Source organism: Grammomys surdaster, unplaced genomic scaffold, assembly GCF_004785775.1.
Source record: "Grammomys surdaster isolate TR1022 unplaced genomic scaffold, NIH_TR_1.0 752, whole genome shotgun sequence".
Lineage (NCBI taxonomy): Eukaryota > Metazoa > Chordata > Mammalia > Rodentia > Muridae > Grammomys > Grammomys surdaster.
Window position 1 is genome coordinate 5,026,132 of NW_021605171.1, and position 24,326 is coordinate 5,050,457.

The 24,326-nt window shown below is 35.3% G+C and overlaps 1 protein-coding gene across 2 annotated transcripts in view; it reads right to left on the reverse strand.

Moving 5' to 3' along the window:
• The window catches only part of Ccser1 (coiled-coil serine rich protein 1), a 457,615-nt gene that overhangs the window by 215,941 nt on the left and 217,348 nt on the right, over positions 1-24,326 (reverse strand). Inside the window, exons 5-6 of one of the 2 annotated variants that reach the window (XM_028782451.1) lie at positions 7,050-7,257; positions 6,709-6,796 (exon numbers count right to left, since the gene is read on the reverse strand). In XM_028782451.1, the coding sequence (XP_028638284.1) occupies positions 6,770-6,796; positions 7,050-7,257 (235 nt within the window). In that variant the 3' untranslated portion in view covers positions 6,709-6,769. Of the gene's footprint in view, positions 1-6,708; positions 6,797-7,049; positions 7,258-24,326 lie in introns of those variants that run through there. The other variant, XM_028782449.1, reaches the window with a different exon arrangement.

Below are 24,326 nucleotides of genomic sequence, written 5' to 3' on the forward strand. Positions count from 1 at the left end.
AAACAACATCACCAAATAATATGTCAATGTGGGTGTGAGAAATCCCATAAGGCTCCACCCTTTAATGCTATGGGTAATTAATGAGTTTGTTTTTTTGTTATATATTGTAATGTTAAATAGTGTCCCTCAAGGCCTGATTGCCCTAAGGATAAGAGAATCTACACATATACCAAATGATGACATGCAACCTTGCTCCATAATTTAAAGCTGTTGGTTAAATACAGATGCTGACAGCTGGGCTGAAGAGAGGTAGATGGAGTTTTGGTTCCTGAGCTTAGGGTCAAAGGAAAACCACAAGGGATAGAAGACAGTAGAGAAGACTAGAAGACGTCGTGGGGTAGGTGGGTCATGAAAACATGGCTATGAAGGCTGGCCAATTGGAGTTAAAAGCTATCCAGATGAAACATGTTAAGGTATAATTCAGGATTATTGATGTGGAAGCAGATTTTAATAGCTTATAGAGTAGATATATCCCTAGCATTAAATGCTGATAAAGACTTATCATAAATATAAAAGTTGTATGTCTTTTATCTGGGAACTGAATTATCAAAAGCAAGGTAGAATCCTCTGATTGAGATTAAATATTTAATAAAATTGCCAAGAAAAGGAGAATCGGTCTTTTCCACAGAAGAGCCTTGAGAGGTTATTGATTACCAATTGGTTAGGTGTACTCACACATAAAGATAAGCAACACTAACTAAATAGGTTACGTTTATAAGGTTTTGTGTGTAACTGCAATAAATAAATAATAAGAGGATATGAATTTGAGATGGAGTGGAGAAGATTTGGCAAGAGTTAGAGAGAGGAAATGAAGTAAAGAGAGCACTCATATGAAATTGTCAGAAAATAAAAGTAGAGCAGAACACTATCCAACAGTAAAGTATATGTTCCTGGTAAGAAGGGATGGCTCAGACCAGAATCAATAACACTGAGGAAAGAATTAAAATTATGGAGAATTATTCAAAGGCTTTGAATGCTAATGAAGAAAGTACTAACCTGTACATTAGTTCATTGTGGAAAACTGCCTTGTGTTGTGCTTAAAGATTGATAACAGTTACTTATATTTCATATTATATAGTTCTTTACTTTGTCTGATGCTATAATGGAATGAAGACTGGAGTGTATTTACATACAAGAGATACACGTTGGAGGCTGCAAAGCTGACTGTGGTACTGAGCTTTGGCAAAAATTCTGTGGCCCAATGGTGAGAAACTGGCCTGTTGCTGGTTCTCAGGTACATTCTAATGAACTAGGAGGAAAATTCTCAGCCTCAGTCAAGCCTTCTTACGTTCATCCATGGCTGACATCTTGATATAACATTGAAACTTTATAACCAAGAGGGACCTATTTTTTTGTAACAGAAATGTTTTGAGATAACAAATATTTATTGTTTTAAATAATTTTTAAATTGAGCCTCTTTAGATTTAGTTATTTATGTCACTTTAAAATTATTTTTTGAAGAATTTATACTTTTTATTCATATTGTATCATTGTTTAGTTTTTATAATACAAATTTTATTTCTAATAATATTGGTTAGTTTTTAATATTCTGTTGTTCCTAGAAATCTTAACATTCTCACATCAGTACAAACTGTAGCAATGGCTCATCCTTTCTTTGTTTTCCTGAGCTGGCTGTGTTTTGTGTGTTTGTGTGTATGTGCCTGCGTGTGAGTGTGTACACGTATCTTTCTCTTTGTGTTTTCATTTCATACATTAGCAATTCTTTTTCTTTAAAATGTCAATGAAACCATTGGATTTTGCACAGCCTACTATTTGTCCAAACTTTATTTTCAATTATTTCTTCCTACCTCTTAAGATTTATGTTAACTTTTTTAGCTTTTTAAGGATGAAACATTGTTATCAGTTACTAATCTTTCTTCCTATTGATACAAATCTGTATAGTACAATAAATTCTCTAGTACTCATAGTATTAACTCCCTAATTTTACAATTTGTATTATAATAGAATCATATACATTAAGATGCCTCTGGGTAATAAGAAAGTGCATATGGAAATGACCTATCTTCTCAAAGGCCCTGCCTGTCACTGCATGGGAAAGACTTGTTTTGCATTTGGCAACAACAGGAAAATCTACATAGGCATATTACAGAAACATTCTACCATTCTAACTTTTTTCCATACAGAACTGTCATTGTACCTCTTATATTTACTTAAAGACTTATTAGTGCAGATAAAATAAAGAAAAGCCAAAAGCATGGCAAAAAATAAATGTAACTATGTTATTTTTAAAGATAGTCCTGAAAAAATGTCTGATTACTAAGCTGATGTTCACAGTGATTAGTACGCTTCTGTTTGTTTCTGCTACATAGTGAATGAATAAGAAAAGCCTGAGCCTCAGCCAAGCCTTTGCTTTTAGGACTTGTCACCAAGGTTCTTCTCCTACAATTATTCCAATAATTATTCATTCCTGGAGTTGCTTATCTATAGACTTTCTTTTGTATTTTAGAGGTACTGAACAGCTCACACTGAAAATTAACCTTGAAAGTATGTCATTTATTGTTTTAGGAACATGAAATTAAAAATTTAACTAGAAAAGAAAAACGAAAACATATGACAAATCATTGGGAAACACTCCATACCTTGAATATTTTTATCAACTTGATAGTTTTATGAATTATGTTTATTTTTAAATGTAAATAGTTTCTTGATGCTTTTGACTTACTAGGTATTTTGCCAGAATATATTCCTCTCATTATATCAAAATAATTTTGTTTGGTTTACATTTACATGGTTTTGTTTGAATGTTGCCTAGTTCAAGAAATACTTTTGAGTTATAATCACACTGCCTAATGACAAAATGGAGATTTAAAAGGTGTGGAACTGAAGACAAGAACTCAGAATCTGGGTTGGATGATTTTATTGTCATTTTAAATGCCATTTTTTCTTTCAGTCATTTAATTATATTTATTGTTGTTGTTTGGTTTTGCTTTGTTTTCTTTTCTTTTTTAATTTTGGAAAGTGACTTGAAAATATCACTCTGTTTCAGCTCCACTTCCTCCGCAAGAACTTCTGACAAGTTGTGAATCTTTATCCAGAGTACAAGATCATCCTCTATTAGTCCTCAAAGTTTCAGCTGTTCCTTCTCTCAACAATTAGTTCCTAGGGAATCTCATTCTTGTTAGGGCACAAAGTGTCACGCTTAATCCAGTAAGAATCTTGTCCTCAGATGGTCAGGAAAGACTGAAAAGTCCCAGAGACCTCAAGAGAAGTTTTATTTCAGGGACACGTTCTTGTCTCCCCATCTCCCCATGTCAGCTGGCAAAAGCTTCTTACTTCAATTTGGTGATTAAAAAAAATGAGAATATAGATTTTTTCTCTGAAGAAAGTCTGACATTTGATTTGGGGGCAGGTTCCCTTAGTAAGACAATAAAAGTCAAACTGAGTGTAAAGCAGAAAATGGAGATTTATTTATTCAGCCACATTGCAAAGGACAACGAGATTCAGGTACCCCACATCCAACTGCAACCATCTGTCATCCTACTAGATATCAGTTTCTCATTGGTATCTAATGTTTCTTCCTAGTAGCCTTCATGGCCAATTACCATACAGTATAAACAAACAAAACCGTATCAGAGATTATAAGGACAGAGCAGAAAAAAATGAGCAGAATATTAAAGAGACTCTGCCATTTTTATTATTATATGCTTTGATAGAATATTGAAGCTATAGGAAAAGTACGGCTTAAAGAAGCTTTTAATTTGTTATAGTGAATTATTTTATAGCCAGTCTTGAAAATAAGAGAAAAAATAAAATTTTTAAATACCTAAACTCTTAATAGAATAGTTTACATTCAATGATCTAGGAAATTTTGAGTACCTTTTAAGAGCAAGGGAACTTTTAAAAAGTCCAGACCTAGAAACGTGATTTGTTCAGTTTCTTCATGTTCAGTTAATATCAGGATTCAAAGTTTAGATGTCAACAGAACACCACTATCAAAATGGTAGGTTTACCAAGCTGACAAAGTAATAAAAATATTATAAGAGATGTTAAAGAACTCTCTTTAGTGATATGAGGTTCATAATGATGCATATTTATTCTTTTCTTCTTACTGTAAAATAATGGCTTTTAAAACAAAGGTCATCTATATTTGGAAGGTGTTAGGTTACATAGGGAAAAACCAAACTTTAAGTTCCCTTCCACTAAGCCTATAGGCTTTTCTTCTAATCTTTGGGATTAGAATTTAGGAGATAATTATAGAATAATAGTTAATGAATCCCAATGCATCTTTTCCATAGGAAGATCTGAAAAGCTTTGGAAGATTAGGTGTTCCGTCTACAGTCTTTAGCATGTATAAGGGGCATGATCAAGTTAAACCCTGTAATAGTTGCTATGTGCCTCTATTTGATATGCTGAGAAAGTCATATTGAACTTGTTTGGCAGGGAAGGATATGCAGTATTCATCCTCTCTGTGTTCCAGTTGGCACTCACATCTCCCAGCTTTACTCCATGAACAATAATTTAATGGTTGACTAAGAAGTTGAGTGGTATGAGTTTTTCTTTCATTTACATATTTTAGCAGTAAATACATAACAATTTAAACAGACACTAGGAGAAGGTGGCAAGCTTAACTCATTCATGACTCTCATGACTCTTAGTATAACATCCTTCATTGAAAATGAGGAATTAGTAGTTGCAGAATCAATCATGTAAAATCCTAAGATGTGTATATTGATAACCTACAGGGAAAATGTTCAATGTGTAACAAAGGAGTGATTTATCACTTACTCAATTTTTTCTGACTTCCATAAAAAAAAAAAAAAAAACTCGACTGTATGTGGGAAGGCTCCAAGTCAGAAGGCCAAGTATGACTACTGTGAGAAGCTGGAAGATCACTCAAGGGTGGAACAACTGAGTAAAAGAAGATACAGGCTGATTAGGCTGATTTCTCAATATTCAAGATGAGTCCTCAGGTGGAGGGAGGAGTCAGCTCTGTCTACAGTAATATCTTTAAAGTCTGTTGGAAAGCATTCAGCATCTGCAGGCTGGGACTTGGCAGTAAGATTTTTGAAACTGACTCTAGTCTAGAGTCCCATTCACTGCTCACATCCATAGCTGCTCCCACCAAGACGTCAATCTGCAGCAAGAGAGAGTTGTCCCTAATTTCAGTGCTGGATGTACTCTAAGAATTGTATTCAACTGAAATTCCATGCTATAGTCTAGCATTGCAAAGAGGATTCACAGAGCTGGATGAGTTCACTATTCATATGGCTAAAACGTATAAGAATCACTACTTGGCATAATCTACAATATGATCAACATTTTATTAATGACAAAATAAATATGAATGTGCTATCAGGATTTAGTTTATATGATATTTTCTGTGTAATTTGTAAATAAAACATTTTATAATAAATAAGATATTGGGTAAAATATGTTAGTAAGAATTACATTAGAGGGAAGGAGGGGCTGCTCAGCAATTATGAGTGTTTGTTGCTCTTTCATAGGAACTGGGTTTCAGGGGATATGGTGCCCTCTTCTGTCCACTGATGGTACTATGCATACTTGTAACACACATACATACATGTACATAAAATAAAGTAACAATAACAACAAAAATTAAAATATTTAAAGTATTATAAGTAAGCCCACAAAATTGTGTTCATATATCCAAATGGTACAGGAAATATTAGCTCCATAGACATAGGTAATTTGGAAGATCACATATTTCAAATACTGTGGGAACTTACCATAGAATATTTAAAAACCAGTACAAGAGTAGAACTTTTAATTAAAACTGATTTTATTAATATAAAATATATTAAAATTTGGTGATGAAATGAAAATTGCAGTTTAAAAGAATCCCTGATTTAGAGAACAAGTTGGTGGATGATATTCCTTAGAAGTATCTACGAGAATGTTCATTCTGAGCACTGCACCCTGTGCGGATCACATGGCCCCACTTATGCAGAGCTCTGGGAGAAGTCAGCACAAACATGGGGTTATTGCTTATAATGCAGCACCTGTATGAATCAATTCTCTTTCATTTCTGCTTAATGAGGAACCCAGACAGGAGGATGAAACATTCTATGTAAATTCAAAGCCCACAGTGGCAATCGCATATACTTAGAATGATAAAGTTCAGTACTCCAGAAAGGTATATAATATAACACACCTTGCCATTTCTTCCCTCTGCCTTTCCACGGGTATTGATTTCTTACTAAAAATCCTGACCAGCAAGAGGTAGAAAGTAGAAGAATTAAATGTTATAAACTTCAAGATTAGTAGCTTTTAATATAACAGATTTTATTAACTTTTTGATGTTCACAGAGGGGCATATTTCAGGATTGTACAGAGGATGGAGATAATCTAACTTATTTATTCATGCACATCCATGTTAATAATATAGAGATTGTGTAAGTCATTCATGAAGGAATATTCTATTAAAATTTTAAATATATTTTGCCTGTAAAAACGTGTTGAAATCCTCAATATACAGTGTTTTCCAGTTTCTTAGTTATAGATACCCCCATATAATTGATTAATACAAATGAGAAAGAGGTAGAGACACTGTTACAGGATAACATGAAACCAATAGGTGTGAAAAGGCTCTCAAGAGGCTGTCAGAGTTCAAATATATTCATCAGACATTTCATTAACACCTGCAAACTTGGGTATACTGGAATGACTATGATCAGAGCAAAATCACTTTTACAAACCTTCCTCTATAATATAATGTAGATAAGTCCCCAGTAAAATCAAGGTGAAGAAAACTCAGACTTCTCAATCCATTGACAGTGACATAAGTGGATTACTTCATAGCTGACGCCCATTTCTCCTAGACTGACAGATTAGGGAAGGTTGGTCCTCAACCTTCTTTTTCATAGAACCTGGGGACCTATGGGTGAATTTCTAAGTACCTGTTTATCCAGCAGAACTGGAAGCTTTTTTGGAATATGAGGAGAGCTAAGGCCCAGGAGGACACCTGATCTGTCCTCAATGCACCCATTAGCGACTGAGCGGGGTATGAGCAGGTCTACAGACCTGTTGCAGAATAGCAAGGATGAGGGTTAACTGCAGAACAGCCCTACCTCTTGCAGCACTCTCTTCATCTTCAGTAGCAGCGTCTTCACTGCCGTGCACTCCTGGAGCATCAGTCTGAATGGCAGGGAATCTATGCTTCCATTTTCCTCCACACCTCGCAGGGGCGAGTCTGCAGAGGGACTGTTGGGCATGTGGCTCACATGGGAACACAGGGCCTCTTGATCAGTGTCTTTTGTTATTTTCAGGGAAAGGCTCCTTAAAAAACAAGATTAAAAAAATATATTACAATTTGGTGTGCATAAAACGCCATCTCATCTGGTGTCAATATTAATATGACACTAAAGACTATGAACCTTGTCATTTTCTCAAATTAGTCTTTAAAATTCTTAGACCTTCAGCAGAGATTATTAATTACATAATTTGTGGTAAAATTCAATGACAATTACAATTTTATAATATATTTCCCCAATCATAATTTCATTTATACACGGCACTTATTTAAACCATTAACAAAAGTTGAGACAACAAATAACACTGAAAGACAAATGTCATATCTAAAGTTTCTGTTGATGTTTACATTAACTTGAATGAAAATATTCAGAGACAGAACTATAAGAAATTAGTTTAATAGCTATTGGTTTAAATTACTAAAGCAACCAATAACAGTCTTAGTCAGAAAAAGAACATACAAAGGATTTTATATTAGAACAGTGGCATACGCAGAAATCACATAATTCCACAGTGGCATGGGAAGGAAGAAAACAGGGTCATGCCTGAAAACTACCTGTTTAGGGTGAGGCCCAATCTTCACCTGAAGGGAACTGACGAAATGAATGGTCAAGAAAAGTCCCCTGCTCCATGCACTGTACTCTCCGCCACACAACACATGTGTCTAAAATCAGATGCAAGTTTCCAAAGCTCCCTCTTACTTTCTCTACCAGTGACAGATGCTGACTCCAGAGGACAATTCCTGATGCCTCAGTTGTGAGGTAGAGCAGTGGATTCTAACAGGCTGTGCTAACTCAGCCTTGTCTTCATTTATTTTCTCCTTTATCTTCATACCATAACCTGCTTTTCTAAAACCACCGCCATTTTCTTCCTCTTAGTAATTCTGTACAATTTACCCTTCTTTAATTAAGATGCTCAAGAATTTCAATTCTTATTGCCCTTTTAGTCACTCCTCTCTGGGTGCTTCCTGGACATGAAATAGGTACCTGTTAATATCTTGTAATATCTGTAATAAAACCATCTTCCTTTAGACTAGTTCACCTACCCCACCTGTAGAACTTGGAAGGGTAGAGGGAAATGTTTCAAACAGAGGCTGCATGAAGAACTATACTTTCTAAACTGGCAAAAAAAATATTTTAACATGTGTGGATTGCTGATTAGTAAAACATACACACTCCTTACCAGGTCCCAAGGGATGTGAGAGCTATGAACACATCAGCTACGCTTCCATGAAGGTGCACTGCATGGCTGTCGGGACATATCTTATACTTAACCCTAATTCCAAAGCTACTTACTCCTCCTCATCTTCCTCAGACACACAGTGTAGATACAGTTATGCCTACTTCTGACTTGTTCAAATTGGAATATATTGACAGGAATGAGGTGATAGCATGATAGGGGGCAGTACTCAACTCTCAAAGCAAGCTATTCATACTTATATATAGTTCAATTTTCTCCTCACTTTAAATTGTATTTGCAAATTATAATTATCAATAAAAGTAAAAGTGTAGTACAAAATTATATAATTCAGAATTTAAATTGCTTTTCTGTAAGTAATCTGATTTTTTGTAAAAGAATTAAGAAAATATTATGCTTTGGCATCTTTGTCTGAATACAGTAGTAAGAAACAAGGCAATGCTTTGTACATTCCCAACATAGGTTGCTAGTGCTTATGTCATGCATTTCATAACATATGTATATGTATATGTATATGTATATATACGTATGTCATACACACACATGAAAACTGACGATCTCTACAACAGTCAAATATCTAAGATGGGACAGATATAGAAATACACACAAAAGACAAAATGAGCCACATTTTATACTTCAGCATTTGGAAAGAAAGAATGCTAGAAAACATCTCTCAATTGCCTTGAACATCCATACTCCGAGGAAAGTAACAGAGGCTGAAGTTGTGACAATTAGATGTTGCCATTGGCTCAGGAGGTTCTTCTTAGCTGTGCACTTCTTAGTAACTGATTCCAAATAATGACTTTAAATGAGAGCGTCCTGAAATATTTTACATGTACAAGAGGAAGTGGACCTACTATGAGTGCATAGTGAATGCAAAGCAGGCAGGATTTGTTAGCAGCAAGAATGCCAAGCTGCCTTTATCCCCAGGAGAACTTCTTGTACTGCTATTTTCTATGCTTAGGATGCTGATCATCACATGGCTTATATTTAATAACTGTTAATAGTATAATCAATATTGTACATATCAATGGTTTTCAAAAGGAGACTATTATTGTACCTAAAGCATCCATGTATCTATGACAAAAATGTTCCTACGATGACAAAAGCATAAACCATTCTCACAGGTAGTCCTAGCTTTCTCTAGCTGGCAAGAGTAGATCCCCAGTGCTGCTCTGCTCTGATCAAAAGTGGCCAAGGTCCACAGAACAACACAGCTTCTGTACTAGGGACAGAGACACACTGTTGTCCAGCTTCTGATTTCTGGGTTCTGTCGTTCATTAATCATCAAAACTACCACAAACAAAAGCAAAGACTACACTCTCCACTATACATCATTCATTCAGACCACCTCTGCAACTGATTGTAGGATTGTGTGATGGTAGCTACATATTCCTTGATTCTGGAATGGCTGATAGAGTCTTTATGTTTTACATTTTAATTATATTTATGTAAGACTGAATTGAGACTTATGGACCTTTCTCAAACCATAACTTAAGTAAATAAATTTCCACAAAAATAACAGCTGAAATAATAAATGTAGCACCAACAGTATTCTCAAAACCTAGAGGATTTGAGGGTATGAACTGGTACTTAAAACTTTGAACTTTAATCGACTGAAGTGAACTGACTTGAGAATTTTGCTACTGGGATTCTTTGTGAGATAAGAATTTATTTTTATCAATCCTGTTAATATAAATATATTTTCAGTAGGATAGACAAGTTTAGAAGAAAATGTATTACTTGACACAAAGTACAGGAGCCTTAGAGAATATTGCCTTGCCACAGAAAATATGAGCATTTTTGTAATTTTACCCTCAGTTTTCTGTAACTAGTAATACCATTTTGACAATGAAAAACATACTTTGCAAATAAAAGAACTTTTCAAATCATTCCAAAACACACTAATTCCCTTGCCAACATATGCAATGGTACCAAAGGTGTGTCATTCTTCAAGCGTCCAGAACACCTGATGTCTTTCACTTCAGGGGCTGTCTGTACCCAACATGCACCTCTGTGACATCTCCAGTGAAATCTGAAAAGTCATCTTAGTGACTTTCAAGTCTCCAAGAAACAGACAGGTCATAGTCATCTGACCTCTAATTGTCCAATGCAATAAACAAACACAACAAACCAGAGTTCCAAGCCAGATTTGTTGAGAATCAAACTTTAAAAATAATAAAATAAAAACTCAATTTGGGAAAGCTACTGTTATCCAAATCTAATTTCATTAAAGCTTGGATTGTCTATGTTGACTTTACACTGAGCTGGAAGAATACTAAGACACACATAGAAACATAAAAATAGATTAATGAACTGGTATACTAGAGGATAACATAAACTGTTCAAGAATTATCTACAGAAATCTAGTGATTACACAATTCATTAATCATGAGTTTCCTTTAGTTGTACAGTGTCTATGTTGTTTTGAGAAAACTCTAGTTTGAATTCTCTCTCTCTCTCTCTCTCTCTCTCTCTCTCTCTCTCTCTCTCTCTCTCCCTCCCTCCCTCCCTTCCTCCATATCTCCTTCCCTCCCTCTCTCTGTCTCTCTCTGTCTCTCTGTCTCTGTCTCTGTCTCTGTCTGTCTGTCTGTCTCTCTCTCTCTTTCTCTCTCCCTCTCTGTTTCTCTCTCTGTCTCTCTCTCCCTCTCTGTCTCTTTCTCTCTCTGTCTCTCTCTGTCTCTTTCTCTCTCTGTCTCTCTGTCTCTCTCTCTCTCTCTCTCTCTCTCTCTCTCTGTATGTATGTATGTGGGTGTGTTTGTGTATGTGAGAGAGAGAGCAGGGAGAGAGACAGAGAGACAGAGAGAGACAAAGACAGAGCAACAGAAAGACAGAGAGAAAGCGAAAGTTATAAGAACTTAATACCTCACCTTTAGATAAAAATCTGCACACAACTGGTTATTTTATCACAACCAGATGCAGAAAAACACAATGTAAAAAATATCTTGGCATAATATAAAAGTTTCTCATGATGCAACAACTGTCTACTTCTCCACATCTTGTCCTTTACTCTTGATCCAATCACACTGCCATCCCTTTGGCCCTGTGAAGTGCTAAATTCTATCCTGCCTCAGAGACTGTACATATGTGTTGTCTGCACAAAAAAAATTTCTTTTACCGACCTTCAATTTTCTCTTCAGGGGAAACTTTGTACTCCGAAGTTACATCACCCACAAAAGTACACAGATTGCCCTTTCTGATAGTAAGCTTGTATTCACAGTAGTTATCAAATGTGCAAGTGAGCTACACTTTGGAGAGATCATTCTGAGCACACCGAACTGTGCTGAACTGCACATTTCATATTCAAAATGCAAACAAGTGCTCCACAAGGTAACACGACAGTTACATTTTAAAATATCACCAGGCAAAGGGGAAAAGATAGACAAATTCCCAGGTGCCCAAAGGGAAATCAAAGCAACAGTGTTTATGCAAACTGCCATTTGCAGTGGCTTCCACTCCAAATTTGAGAGGAGTCACATATGGTGTGAATGATAAGCTACTCAGCAAAAATTTGAATGTTATTGCTTTGCCTTAAAAAATATAGTACTTATTTTGCCTGCCTATTATTGGGGTCTTTTTCATGACCTAACATTTCATGACCATATTTTTCAGGTTCTCTACCTTTGATATGATCTATGGTGTGAGAGCAAGATCAAAAATCATTACATTTGTCAACAGGTAAAGTCAAGGAAAATAGAAAAGTTTATAATAAGATGGAGAAAATCATGGTCAGAATTAGTGTTTAAAGGAATTGTCTTACATATGTAATCTGTCCATGAATATAGATGTTTTCACTGTGATTAATCATCTCATTGCAGCTGTGCTGCATATTCAGTTTTCTCTAATTGGGTTAACAATAGAAGAAGGGTCCTTCAGAGAAAACTAAAATGAACAACACCAAAGATACCTCATATACATGGACCTAAATCATTTTTTTGATACTATAAGAGCAATGTAAAATAAAAACTAAAAAATCAAACAACAGAACAAAGAAAAAAACCTCACACTGGCTAGTTTTCTTCTATCTAATAGATATGGATCAATTAAGTAAACATATGAAGTTTTATTCTCAACTGTTTTGTGGAATTCATCAATCAATGTAAATTGTCTGATGCACTGTACCATTTTTATATTCCTTTTCAAAATTGTACATTTTTCTCCTATAAATATTGGAACAGTTTCCTATACAGTTGTCTATCAACATATGGAAAATGAAAATGATTACCTAGAAAATGGTAGGAATGTAGAGAGGTAGCTCAGTGGTAAGGAACATGTCCTAGTTTGCTTCTAATTGCTGTGATGAACGCTGATTAAACAAACTTGTGGGAGGAAAGGGTTTATTCAGCTTACATATCCTGGGTTACAATACATCATAGAAGAGAATTAAGATTGAAATCAAGCCAGGAAACTAAGGCAGAAATTGAATCAGAAATCACGAGGTTATGGTGCCTATTGACTTGCTTTCCCTCGATTGTCGTGGTGATCTGGAAATCTCACATATTCTTTCTGCTCAGCAATTGTCCTATGGCATCTTTACAGATAGATCAAGAACCAATTGTGGAGCAGGACCTTAGAATCAGATACATCCCTACGGTTAGCCATTCCTTCAGTCTGCTCCATCTTTGGACCTCTATATTTTTAGACAGGACAAAATTTGGTTGAAAGTTTTGTAGGTGGCTTGGTGTTGTTATACCTCCACTGGGGGTCTGGCCTTACTACACCAGGTTCTATAGTCCCACTGTTAGACATCTTATGTAAGGTCACCAGTATTGACTTCTGTGAGCCTGTCCATTTCCATGTCTTTGGGACTTCCTAGAGATTTTCCCCAAGCTCCTATCTCTATCCTTTCTCCTGCCTACACCTGATCCTGCCATCCCACTCCCCTTACCCTTTTGTACCTAGTTCTCTCCCTCCTTTTGTTTCCTATGACTATTTTATTCCTCCTTTTAAATGAGTTATAAGCTCCCTTGCTTCAGCCTTCCTTCTTGTTTACCTTCTTTGGGTCTGTGTGGTGTATCATGGGTGTCCTATACTTTATGGCTAATATCCATTTATCAGTGAGTACATAATAAGCATGTTCTTTTAGGTATGCATTACCTCATTCAGAATGATATTTTCTATTTCCATTCATTTGCCTACAAAATTTATGATGTCCTTGTTTTTAATAGGTGAATAGTGTTTCATTGTGTAATAAAATACATTTTCTGTATCCATCCTTCAGTTGAGAGACATTTGGGTTGTTTCTAGTTTCTGGCTATTATGAATAAAGGTGCTATAAACATAGTAGAGCAATTGTCCTTGTCGTAGGGTAGGGCATCTTTTTGGTATATGCTCAGGAGCACAATAGCTGGGCTTTCAGGTAGAACTATTTCCAATTTTCTGAGAAACTGCCACATTGATTTACAAAGTAGATGTACCAGTCTGTACTCCCACCAGTAATGTTCTCTTGAGCATGTGTTGTCACTTGAGTTTTGGATCGTAGCCATTCTGGTGGTTGTAAGATGGAACTTCAGGGTCGTTGGATTTGCATTTCCCTGATGACTACAGACTTTGAACAGTTTTTAAGCCACTGCAGATTACTCTGTTGAGATTCTCTGCTTAGCTCTGTAATCCATTTTTAATTGTATTATTTGGCATGTTAGAGTTTAACTTCTTGACTTCTTTATATACTTTGGATATTATTCTTATATCAGGTGTTGAGTTAGTGAAGATCTTTTCTCAATCTGTAGGCTGCTGTTTTGTTCTTTGACAGAGTCCTTTACTTTATAGAAGATTGTCAGTTTCATGAAGTCCCATTTATCAATAGCTGACCTTAGAGCCTAACCCATAGGTGTTCTGTTCAGGAAATTGCCTCTTGTACCAATGTGTTCAAGGGTATTTCTCACTTTCTCCTCCATGAGATTTAGTGCATCCAGTTTATTATTATCATTATTATTTTATTTACATGACAAATGTTGTCCCCCTTCCCAGTCTCCCATCTGCAAGTCCCTCAACCCATCCTCTTTAACTCTAAAAAAGTGTTTCCCCCTCACCCACTCCCACCTCACCACTCTATCATCCTCCTTTGCTGAGGCAATAAGCCTCCACAGGATCAAGTGCCTCCCCTCCAGTTGATGCCAGATAAGGCACTACTTTGCTACACATGTATGTGAGCCATGGACCCACCCACATATACTTGCTGGTTGGTGGTTTAGTCCCTGTGAGCTCTGGGGCTTCCAGTTAGTTGATATTATTGTTCTTTCCATGGGGTTGCAATCTCCTTTAGCTCCTTCAGTCCTTCCGCTAACTCGTCCATTGGGGTCCCCTGACTCATTCCAATGGTTGACTGTGAGTATCTCCATCTGTCTTAGTCATGGTTTGGCATAGTCTCTCAGGTAACAGCTCTACCAGACTATAGTCTGCAAGTACTTCTTGGCATCAGCAATAATGTCAGGGTTTGGTGTCTGCGAATGGGATGGATCCCAATGTATGGCAGTCTCTTGATGGGCTTTTCTTCAGTGTCTGCTCCATTTTTTGTCCCTGCATTTCCTTTAGACAGGAACAATTCTGGATTAAAGATTTTGAGATGGGTGGATGGCTCCATCCCTCATTTGGAGGTCATGTCAGTCTACTGGACATGTTCTCTGCAGGCTCTATCTCTCTGCTGTTGAGAATTTTGGCTAATGTCATCCACTTTGGGTCCTGGGAACCTCTCTCATCCTTGTTTCTCAAGGGCATAGAAACTCCACAAAAATATGAACAGACTCAATAACCTGGACCCGTCAGAGGGAAGCTGAGTCACCAACCAATGAGCATACACAGGTGGGCCTTAGAACATCAGCACATATAGAGCAGATCTACAGCTTAATCTTCATATGTGTCCTCCAACAACTGAAGTAGGGGCTTTCACCAAATCTGTTACCTCATGGTTATCCATTCTACTAACTGGGCTACCTTGTCTGGCCTCAGTGGAAGAGAATATGCCTAACCCTGTGGAGATGATGCAGAAGTGGGGGGGGGAGTTCTGGGGGGGGGAACTCTCAGAGGAAAAAGGTAGATGGCATGAGGAAGAGACACTGTGAGGGAAGGACCAGGAAGGAGGGCAGTGTTTGGAATGTAGATAGACCGATCATACATACATACATATATACATACATACATAAGTACGTACATATATACATATGTACATAAATGATAGTGTGTGTGAGGAAGCTGTTAATTGAACACAGTTAACTATGATAACATGAAGCATTTGACTTACATGATTTAACTAAGTTAAACTAATTAAGGGAAAAGACACTATAGAATATAGAATTCACTATTTTCTTTGAAAGTTCACAAATTCTATTGAGTTACTATAAACTTCTATTCTGCAGTAAGGGTTTCATTCTTTCAGCATATTATATTCAGTAAGATGAGAATGGTTATTGACAAAAATGGCAATTCTATGCTTCAAAACCTTTATTGTCAATGCTACTTATGCCAAATTTCTTTGCTATTAAAATAATGGGAAACAAAGTATCAGGTTATGCTTATTTAAAACAATAATCAGATAGAAAATTTGACTAATATTTCAGAGACATACTTTTATTATAAAATACATGTTTCATTAACATAACAATTGCAATATCTAATAATTTAAAATACAAATTTCCAATCAATGGAAGAGGCCAGAATCTCAGGTAAGAGTCCACTGACTCATCCCAATGTCCTCTTCTATGAAGGAATATTAAGTCAATAAGTCTGAATTCAAGATATCTTAAAAGTCATGGTATATATATATATATATATAGAATTCTACACCCCGACAGCATTTATTGGTCTTTTCCCAATGAGAAGACATTGTGACTAGCTTTAGAAGCTCATGCTGTTGTGACTTCCCTAGCACAACATACTGTAAATGGGATAGCGAGAGGCATACTGCTTTTGTCCGGGTAGTTTTAATCACATCAACTGAATAGAAACTAAAACACTAAAGTAGGGAAGCATGTAGAATAGCAGAATAGATTGGACAAAATGTTCATAATCACTGACCATGAGAACTCCAACTTTTCAGGCTAATGCACTGTTCTGCACAATACACATCCCACACATTCCCACTTCGATATCCCTCTCCAAATGTTTTTTATTGCTTCAGGGTGCTTGTTCTTCTCATCCATCTAGTAACAGCCTGTGTATATGCCTGGTACTTCACTTGCCATGTTGTAATATCTTTCAGGTCACTGAGGAATCCTTAGGCATGTTTTGCGCAATTCTAAGTACCTAGTTTCCAGCAGTATTCTAATAACTATGTATTGCATGGGTGAAAGCTCAAAAATTTCACACATACACATACACATACACACACACACACACACACACACACACACACACACACACACACGAATATGCCAAGGATTGTATATTATTAATCATTAAATATTGGATTTATAGATTGCAATCTGTCATGAAAAAAACTCTTATTTCATCATTGGAGAGTTACCAAAGATGATTCTATTCAAGCAGTAAAGACATTCCCTCCGACCCTTAAGGATACATAGAAATAAAGGCCAACAACTCTGACTGGCAACAGTGACTATCCAGGAGTAATAATGATGGCCATTTTTACTATGTTAATCCATCAAATCTATGAGCATGGAAGTCTTTCCATCTTCTGAGGTCTTCTTCGAATTCTTTCTTCAGGGACTTGAAGGTTTTTTCATTCAGATCTTTCTTGGTTAGAGTTACACTAAGATATTTTATATTATTTGTGATTATTGTGAATGGTGTTGATTCCCTAATTTCTCAGTCTGTTTATGCTTTATGTAAAGGAAGGCTACTGATTTGTTATAGTTAATTTTATATCTAGTCACTTTGCTGAAATTGTTTCCTAATTTTATCCCCAACTATAATGCTTTTAAAGATATTTTATTCCTCAATTGCATTACTGATAATATAGAAAATACAAATTATAAGCTGTATTTAGTTAACCTAGGATTAGAGGGGCTGCAGTCCAGAGTATGGATTGCTATTTGTAACAGTATCTACATTATGTAGTAAATGGAATGGCTAGTCGCATGAGCCCTGTCAAGATACAATAGCTGTCACATTATGAAAATAGAATAATAGAGCTTGGGATAATAAATTATAATAAAAATATGATTTGTAAAAAAGCTAAAAATAATTACAATAATTTAATTATCATTTTTAAATTGTTTAAGCACTTAGAAAGTCATGATATTAGTATACTATAATACAATTAAAGTAATAGTAGTTACTATTAGTATAATAATAACTGAAATTTTCTAGTAAATATTTATTTTAACTGTTTAACCCTGTATTTTCTAAACATGAGAACATGTACTTGTGAGTTTTATAATATGTATTGATTTCCTAAAAAGCAAAAATTGTGAAATTTTATCAAAACTAGCTTCATAAGAAAATGTGTGGATAGTTTAGTATGCCATTACTTCACAAATACTGCATTTCCAATGGTGATTCCCAAATCCCCATGAATGTTCTGAGGAGAAATCACTGTTGACAGGTAAGACCTTTAATGATGCCCGACTATATGAATCTAATTACTTTGTAAATAATAGAAATGTAATGCTAAATGAAAAAGAAACAAAATCAATGGTTCATTCTTTCCTACTGAAGTTGACAATTCAGTTAATGTTGCTAAGCGTATCACATCTAATGACCAGTATCAGCAAAAAACATGTGATAGTTAATAAGTATCAAAACATGTCCACATTATAAACACATCTTGCAACAAATTCTTGTTGCAAGATTCTCATGGTAAATGAAAATCTGAGGTTAGATCTTGAAACAGATGACATAGATTGTGATATCTAAACTGAATAGATGACAATTTACAGAAGCTGAATTATGCTTCCTTATAGATAAGTACAGCAAAACAAAACTGATATTCCAATCAAACATATAAACACTGCTGTGGCTATAATCTCAAGCCCAGGTAGGTCAGAAGGCACACAGTGGTTAACATTGCTGTTGACAAGTCCTTCCCAACTCTGGCAACACAGACACACAAATCCCTGGACTCTGTCTTCTTCCTTGAATGTTATCTCTTGTTCTTTCTTTCTGTGCTTTAGTCTACTTGACATTTAAACAAGATAACAGTAGCTGTGGGCAGCATGGTTTCTATTTCAAAGAGGCAGCTGAGACATTGATTGTTATCAATGTTCAGTTGTTTTCTGAAACAGGGCCAAGAATGAAATGGAAATATGCAGACTCTTAGCACATCCAAAGAGGAGTTGAGCAAAAGATGCTCCATTTCAATCCTTACCTCAAAACAGCTCACTTAGAAAGGATAATGGGAAAATAAACTTCAGAAATAAAGCAAACCCGTTTAAAGTAAACAAGACACAAATCGCGAACATGGTGTGTTTCACATCTATTGTTTTATATTTGAAGAGGAAAAATAAAACATTCTGAGCTTTAAACATAGAAATTCTGTATCCAGAGAATACATTTTTATCTCTCTTCTTTCTTCTGAGAAGGTTGACAAAAGGCTCAAGGATGAACCACACTGAAAGTCACAACCCTCCTAGACAGAAAGATACAAGCAAAGTTCACCCCAGAGCAATCATAAGGTCTCTAGAGATATTAGCATTATTTATTTATAAACAACACTCATGTTTCTTTTTTGCACAAACATCTTGGAAATGGTTCATCATTTCACCATTGCCCTTACTATGGTCTTTATGGGATTACAATGTGAGGTCCAGCCCATCTTGCCTGTATGTCACGATACATGATCTGCAGATTCAGGTTCACAAATCTGAACAGCAGAAGAGAAAACCACTGCAGTTCACTTATTCTCATGGAGCACCGAGGGTTCCGGTTGCAAGTGGAGCGCGTCTCTGACTTGGCTCTTACAGTTGCTTTGGTGCTCTTTCTTCCATCACTGCACTTAGCATATTAGTTAGTCACATGATTTCTCCATTCTAGCTGGCATTCATCTAGCTCAGCCTTGAGACTACTGTTACTTCTGCCCAACTTGAGTCTTTGAGGATTGGTCTTATTCCTGTGAGCTATTGCTATTCTTCCAAAAACAAAACAAAACAAAAACAAACAACAACAACAACAAAACCCAACTGCTACACTGTTTCTAATTTGCTCTTAGATGGATTCCTACCATAAAGGTCTAATTTTAACCTTTGCTTTACAATATTATTGCTGAATACATAATCAAAATTCATTAGTTAGGTGCTGTATAAAATTCATTGACAGGCCATTCACATTTTGCAGCTGCTCTGTTCCAACTCTCTCAACTCTCTAGGTAATTAATTCAGGTAATTAGCTCTTAGTTGATGGGAATCTGTACAATGTTGTTACTTTGGTAGATTACTTTTTATCAGTAGGAATATAACATAAACCACACGTAGATGCTTAAAGCATGGTGTCTACTGAAAGAAGACATTTGGAGGCATCTGGTACATCCAATGCTATTTAGAAAAGAGCTATGTATTCTGTCCATAAGTTGTAATGCATTTAAAAGGAAAGCCATGTTAACTATTCTACTAGTGACCTCTTTTTACCAGGGGAAAAGTTCCTGAGATACCAGCATTAGAACATTATATGAGTTGTGTGTTAATGTGGAATTATCCTGATTTAAAGTGGAGTAGCATGCACTATAAATTTTCTAAGTTGTATATTATAGTGCTCAAATTTCTCTTCAGAGGTAGTGCTAGTAAATCGACTTTAACTCATTTTCTCCCTTTGTTCATTAGGAGAGCAAAAATTCATGGTTGGTTTGTCTGATTATCCTGTCTTTTAAATGATAGACTATTCTCTGTTCTCAAAAAGTACATTGTCCTCCTAAATTATCAACAGATAATTTAGGACATGTTTTCCAACATTTCAAAAGTAATTTACTGTTCAATACTCTAACCTTTTCTTCCATGAATATCTTCCTAAATTTTCTATAATCTGAAATTTTACCTTGAAATTAAACAAATATAGTGTAGTTAAGAAAATTTTACATTTTAATGTTATCAGATATATACATTTTTGTAAACACAGTAAAGTTAAACTATTGTAACAATGGGAATATGTGCTATTGGCCTTTCTATAGCAGTCTTGTAAAAGCTATACAAGAAAAAGAGGAACAGAAAGAGAGGGAAATATACTGAGAAAGACCCTGAAGTACCTGTAAGAAGATGGTCAGTTTGTATATACAGGAATGTCTACCATGAATATACTGTTTTATTTTTGGTAATAAATATACGGATCAAACACTGAAGATACCCAGTTCATGTTTATCATCATGTTTATCTTCAGTTTTAGATGGTGTCTAAGCTGGGTTTGTTTTTCTATTGGGTGTGGTGACAAATCACTATGGCCAAAAGCAATTTGTGTTTGTTTCTTCTTACGACTCTCAGGAAATACTCATTAACTGGGAGAACTCAAGCCAGAACCTTGAGGGAGATACTGAAGCAATGACCATGAAGAAGTACTTCCAACTGGCCTGTCCCACAAGGCTTGTTCATTTTGCTTTCTTATACTATGCCAACACTCTTACCACAGATGACACCATCTACTGTGTGTGGGGCCAAACCATATCAGTCATTAATTAAAAAAAAAAGTCCTATAAATTGCCTACAGGTCAATCCTTTGGAGGTATTTTCTTAAATTAAGATTCCCTCTTTCTAGATAACGTAAATGGATGTCTTTTTGTGATCTATTGTGGCTTCACTGTGGATCAAAAAAATGGGCTTTAAATATTTTAAAATACTTACTAGCCATTGAATATATGTATAATATATGGTTAGCAACATTCATAAATTATTAGAAAAAAGGGATTCTCTTCAGAAACATTGGTATTGGAAAAATACATCCCTGAGAATTATTTAATAATGAACACACATAAATGAAGCCTTCCAGTCATATAAGACCTACATGTACATTTTAGAAAAATGTTTATTGGGGTTATTTACACAGTAGACAATGTAGGCACTAGTTATTAATGTCTTTTCTAAGATTCATGGTATTCTTTCTGTAAGCCAACTGAGATTTGAATAAATCCTTCTGATCTCAAGGGACAAAGTGCTTGCCTTTGACTCATGTTCTAAAGTTGCTGAACTTATTAATATTTCATGAGAAAATAAGTAAAACTTAAACTTTAGCTGCCAAGATAGTTCAGTTTTTAAATAAGGCAATATACACAGTATCTTGCCTCTTTACTGCTGTGTAAAACATTATGATACAGGCAAGTTGTAAAATAGACAAACAAACAAAAAATAAAAAAACACATTTGATTCATCTGACAGTCTCAGAGAGTTAGAGTCCATTACGGCAGAAAAGAGGCAAGAGAGCAGGACAAGCTAAGAGCTCTCCTCATGATACACCAGAAGAAGGAAGAGATAGCACACTGGTATGGCATGAATCTTTTGAAACCTCAAAGATTTACACTAAGTGATATGCATCCTCCAACAAGGCTACACTTCCTAATCGTTCTCAAACAGTTCCACTAACTGATGACCAAGTAGTCATACAAATAAGTCTATGGGGGGCATTCTCATTAAAACCACCACACAACAATCCTTTCCATATAATTGTGTCAACACAAACTGCTTTTTGTGTTTGACTTATTAATAGATATTTTGAATTTCATTATCTTTTTATCATTATTGCAATGATATAGGAGTTAGTCTGACATCTGTAATGTTTACTTTAGCTCTATTTATCCCATAGTTATGTATTAACACACGTCTGGATATTAGTAGCGTATACACTTATATCAAAAATATCACATTTAGAATGTTAACACAAGATATTTATTATATAATTTATAGAAAATTTTAGTTTGATTTGGTATTCCCATAATCAATAATATAAACCCTCTCTGTTCTGGCAACTAAAGGAAGTTCATCAAGATACTTAATAATTGTTGAAGTTGTGTGACATATTCATGATGTGAAGCATCAAATCATATATATTGATACATAATTTATGAATTAGGTGAATGTCTCAAATAGAAAATTTTGCCTTTCCATGGTTTCCTTTTATCTATCAAAAGAAGACTATGATAAACTGGTGGGGTTGTTGTTTGTTGGTTTGTTTTGTTGACTTAATGTCACTGAGATAACTTTTAATCTATTATTCAAGAAAACTGTACAATAGTGTTTTAATATATTTGACATACATTTCCTTTATTGACTATGCCATGATTTATGTATGGACTTCTCAAACAAATACATAAGTCCATCAATGACCACTTAGTAAAGAGAAAAGCTTGACAATTCAATTCATCCTCAAACTAAAGAAGGAAGAATGACTTCATCTGTCCTGATTTCTATTTTTATAGATTCTACTATCTAGTAAGAATGGTAGGTAGAACAAGTGTTCAAGTATGGGCATCTGGCTGAATAAAGAAAACCACCCACACCTCCATTATATCCATGTGCCATAAATACACTGATCCAGCTATCCTGGACAGCTGCAGAAACTTGGGATTCTATCTTGGAAGCAGTCATATTAGATACAAGTATTGGATTTTAATATGATGCTATCAGGACAAATGGGATGAAGTGAGGAGAGAATCCCATAATAACAGAACCAAATAAAGAAAATCATGGCATGAAGATACTTGTATAGAAAGATAAGGCCTTAGAATAAGCAGCTTTCTTTGACATAAAAGAATGAAGTCACTAAACAGAAGACTGTTGAAAATATCCATATAAGAAATCAGTTGTTACTGATAATCAGTAACAATCGAGTAACTGAAGTTATTGAAGTTGTTACTCAAATAATCAGTAAGGAGTTGTAGAATGCCAGAATTTGAATAAGAAAAAAAGACAATATTAACTATCCTAAGATTATATTCATGTCTTTATAGCACAGTTAATTTATTTATTTTTAATGTATTCATTATCTATTTGTTTTATGGTACTGAAGATAATTGCCAAATACTATTGTAGTTCTTAGCTCTAACTGAAAAAAAAAAAGGAATCATCTCAACAGAAGTAAAATGATTGGGCATGAGATAAATAAAATATGAAAGAAGGCAAACTACAAATTCTTATATGTGAAAATACAGTATTTTCTACATTAACACTCTATGAATATTCAGCACTTTGCAGAAGCATAACATTTCTGTAGTGTTTATTTATAGATACTTTTACGTTCCGCTATTACTGATTGAGTATATTTTATATATGCGACAGAATATGTTGGTACCTAAAATTCTACTGTCACAAACACATGGCTATACATCTAATATTGCCTCTGAGAGCATGTGTAAAAGCTGTGACCATGACCAGATATCATGAGCCAACTTGATTATCAGTTGCCTTCAAACTAGTAATACTGGTGACAGAGAGGAATTGTACTTCAGCTCTATACTCAGTCAGAGGAGGCTCTAATGGAGAATAAAGCATTATAGATGTACACATCTCTGGCCCCAAGTATGTTTCTTAGAAACCTACAGGCTACTTCTATATAACTGATTTAAAAACATTCAATAATTAAACATGTTTTCTATCATTTGAGAAGTCAAGAATAATTTTACGACTGATGAAGCCAGAACAAGGAAGAAAAATAAAATGTTATCAACTTTGTCCTATTTAGAATATAATTAGTGAACCTAATGTTTCATTAATACAGGCATAAGTCACAGATTTCTGGACCAGAAATGAAGATTTCTGAACATGAGGTTGTTACTGGGTAACACAGGGCAACAAGAAAACTTCTACAGTGACATTATCGTATGTTACCAAAGGGTAAGCTTGGGAAGTAATCTTTGATAACCATAGTAAGCATGTCTGCCATTTGTTATATAAGAGGCACACTACCATGCTTTCCACAGCCACTCATCAAACACTCCATTGTGTTATCCAAGACTGATTCCTACACAATCGCACAATCCTTTTTAAAAAGATAAAAAGAGCATCACATGTATTTTTTCTTGCAAAACCTGC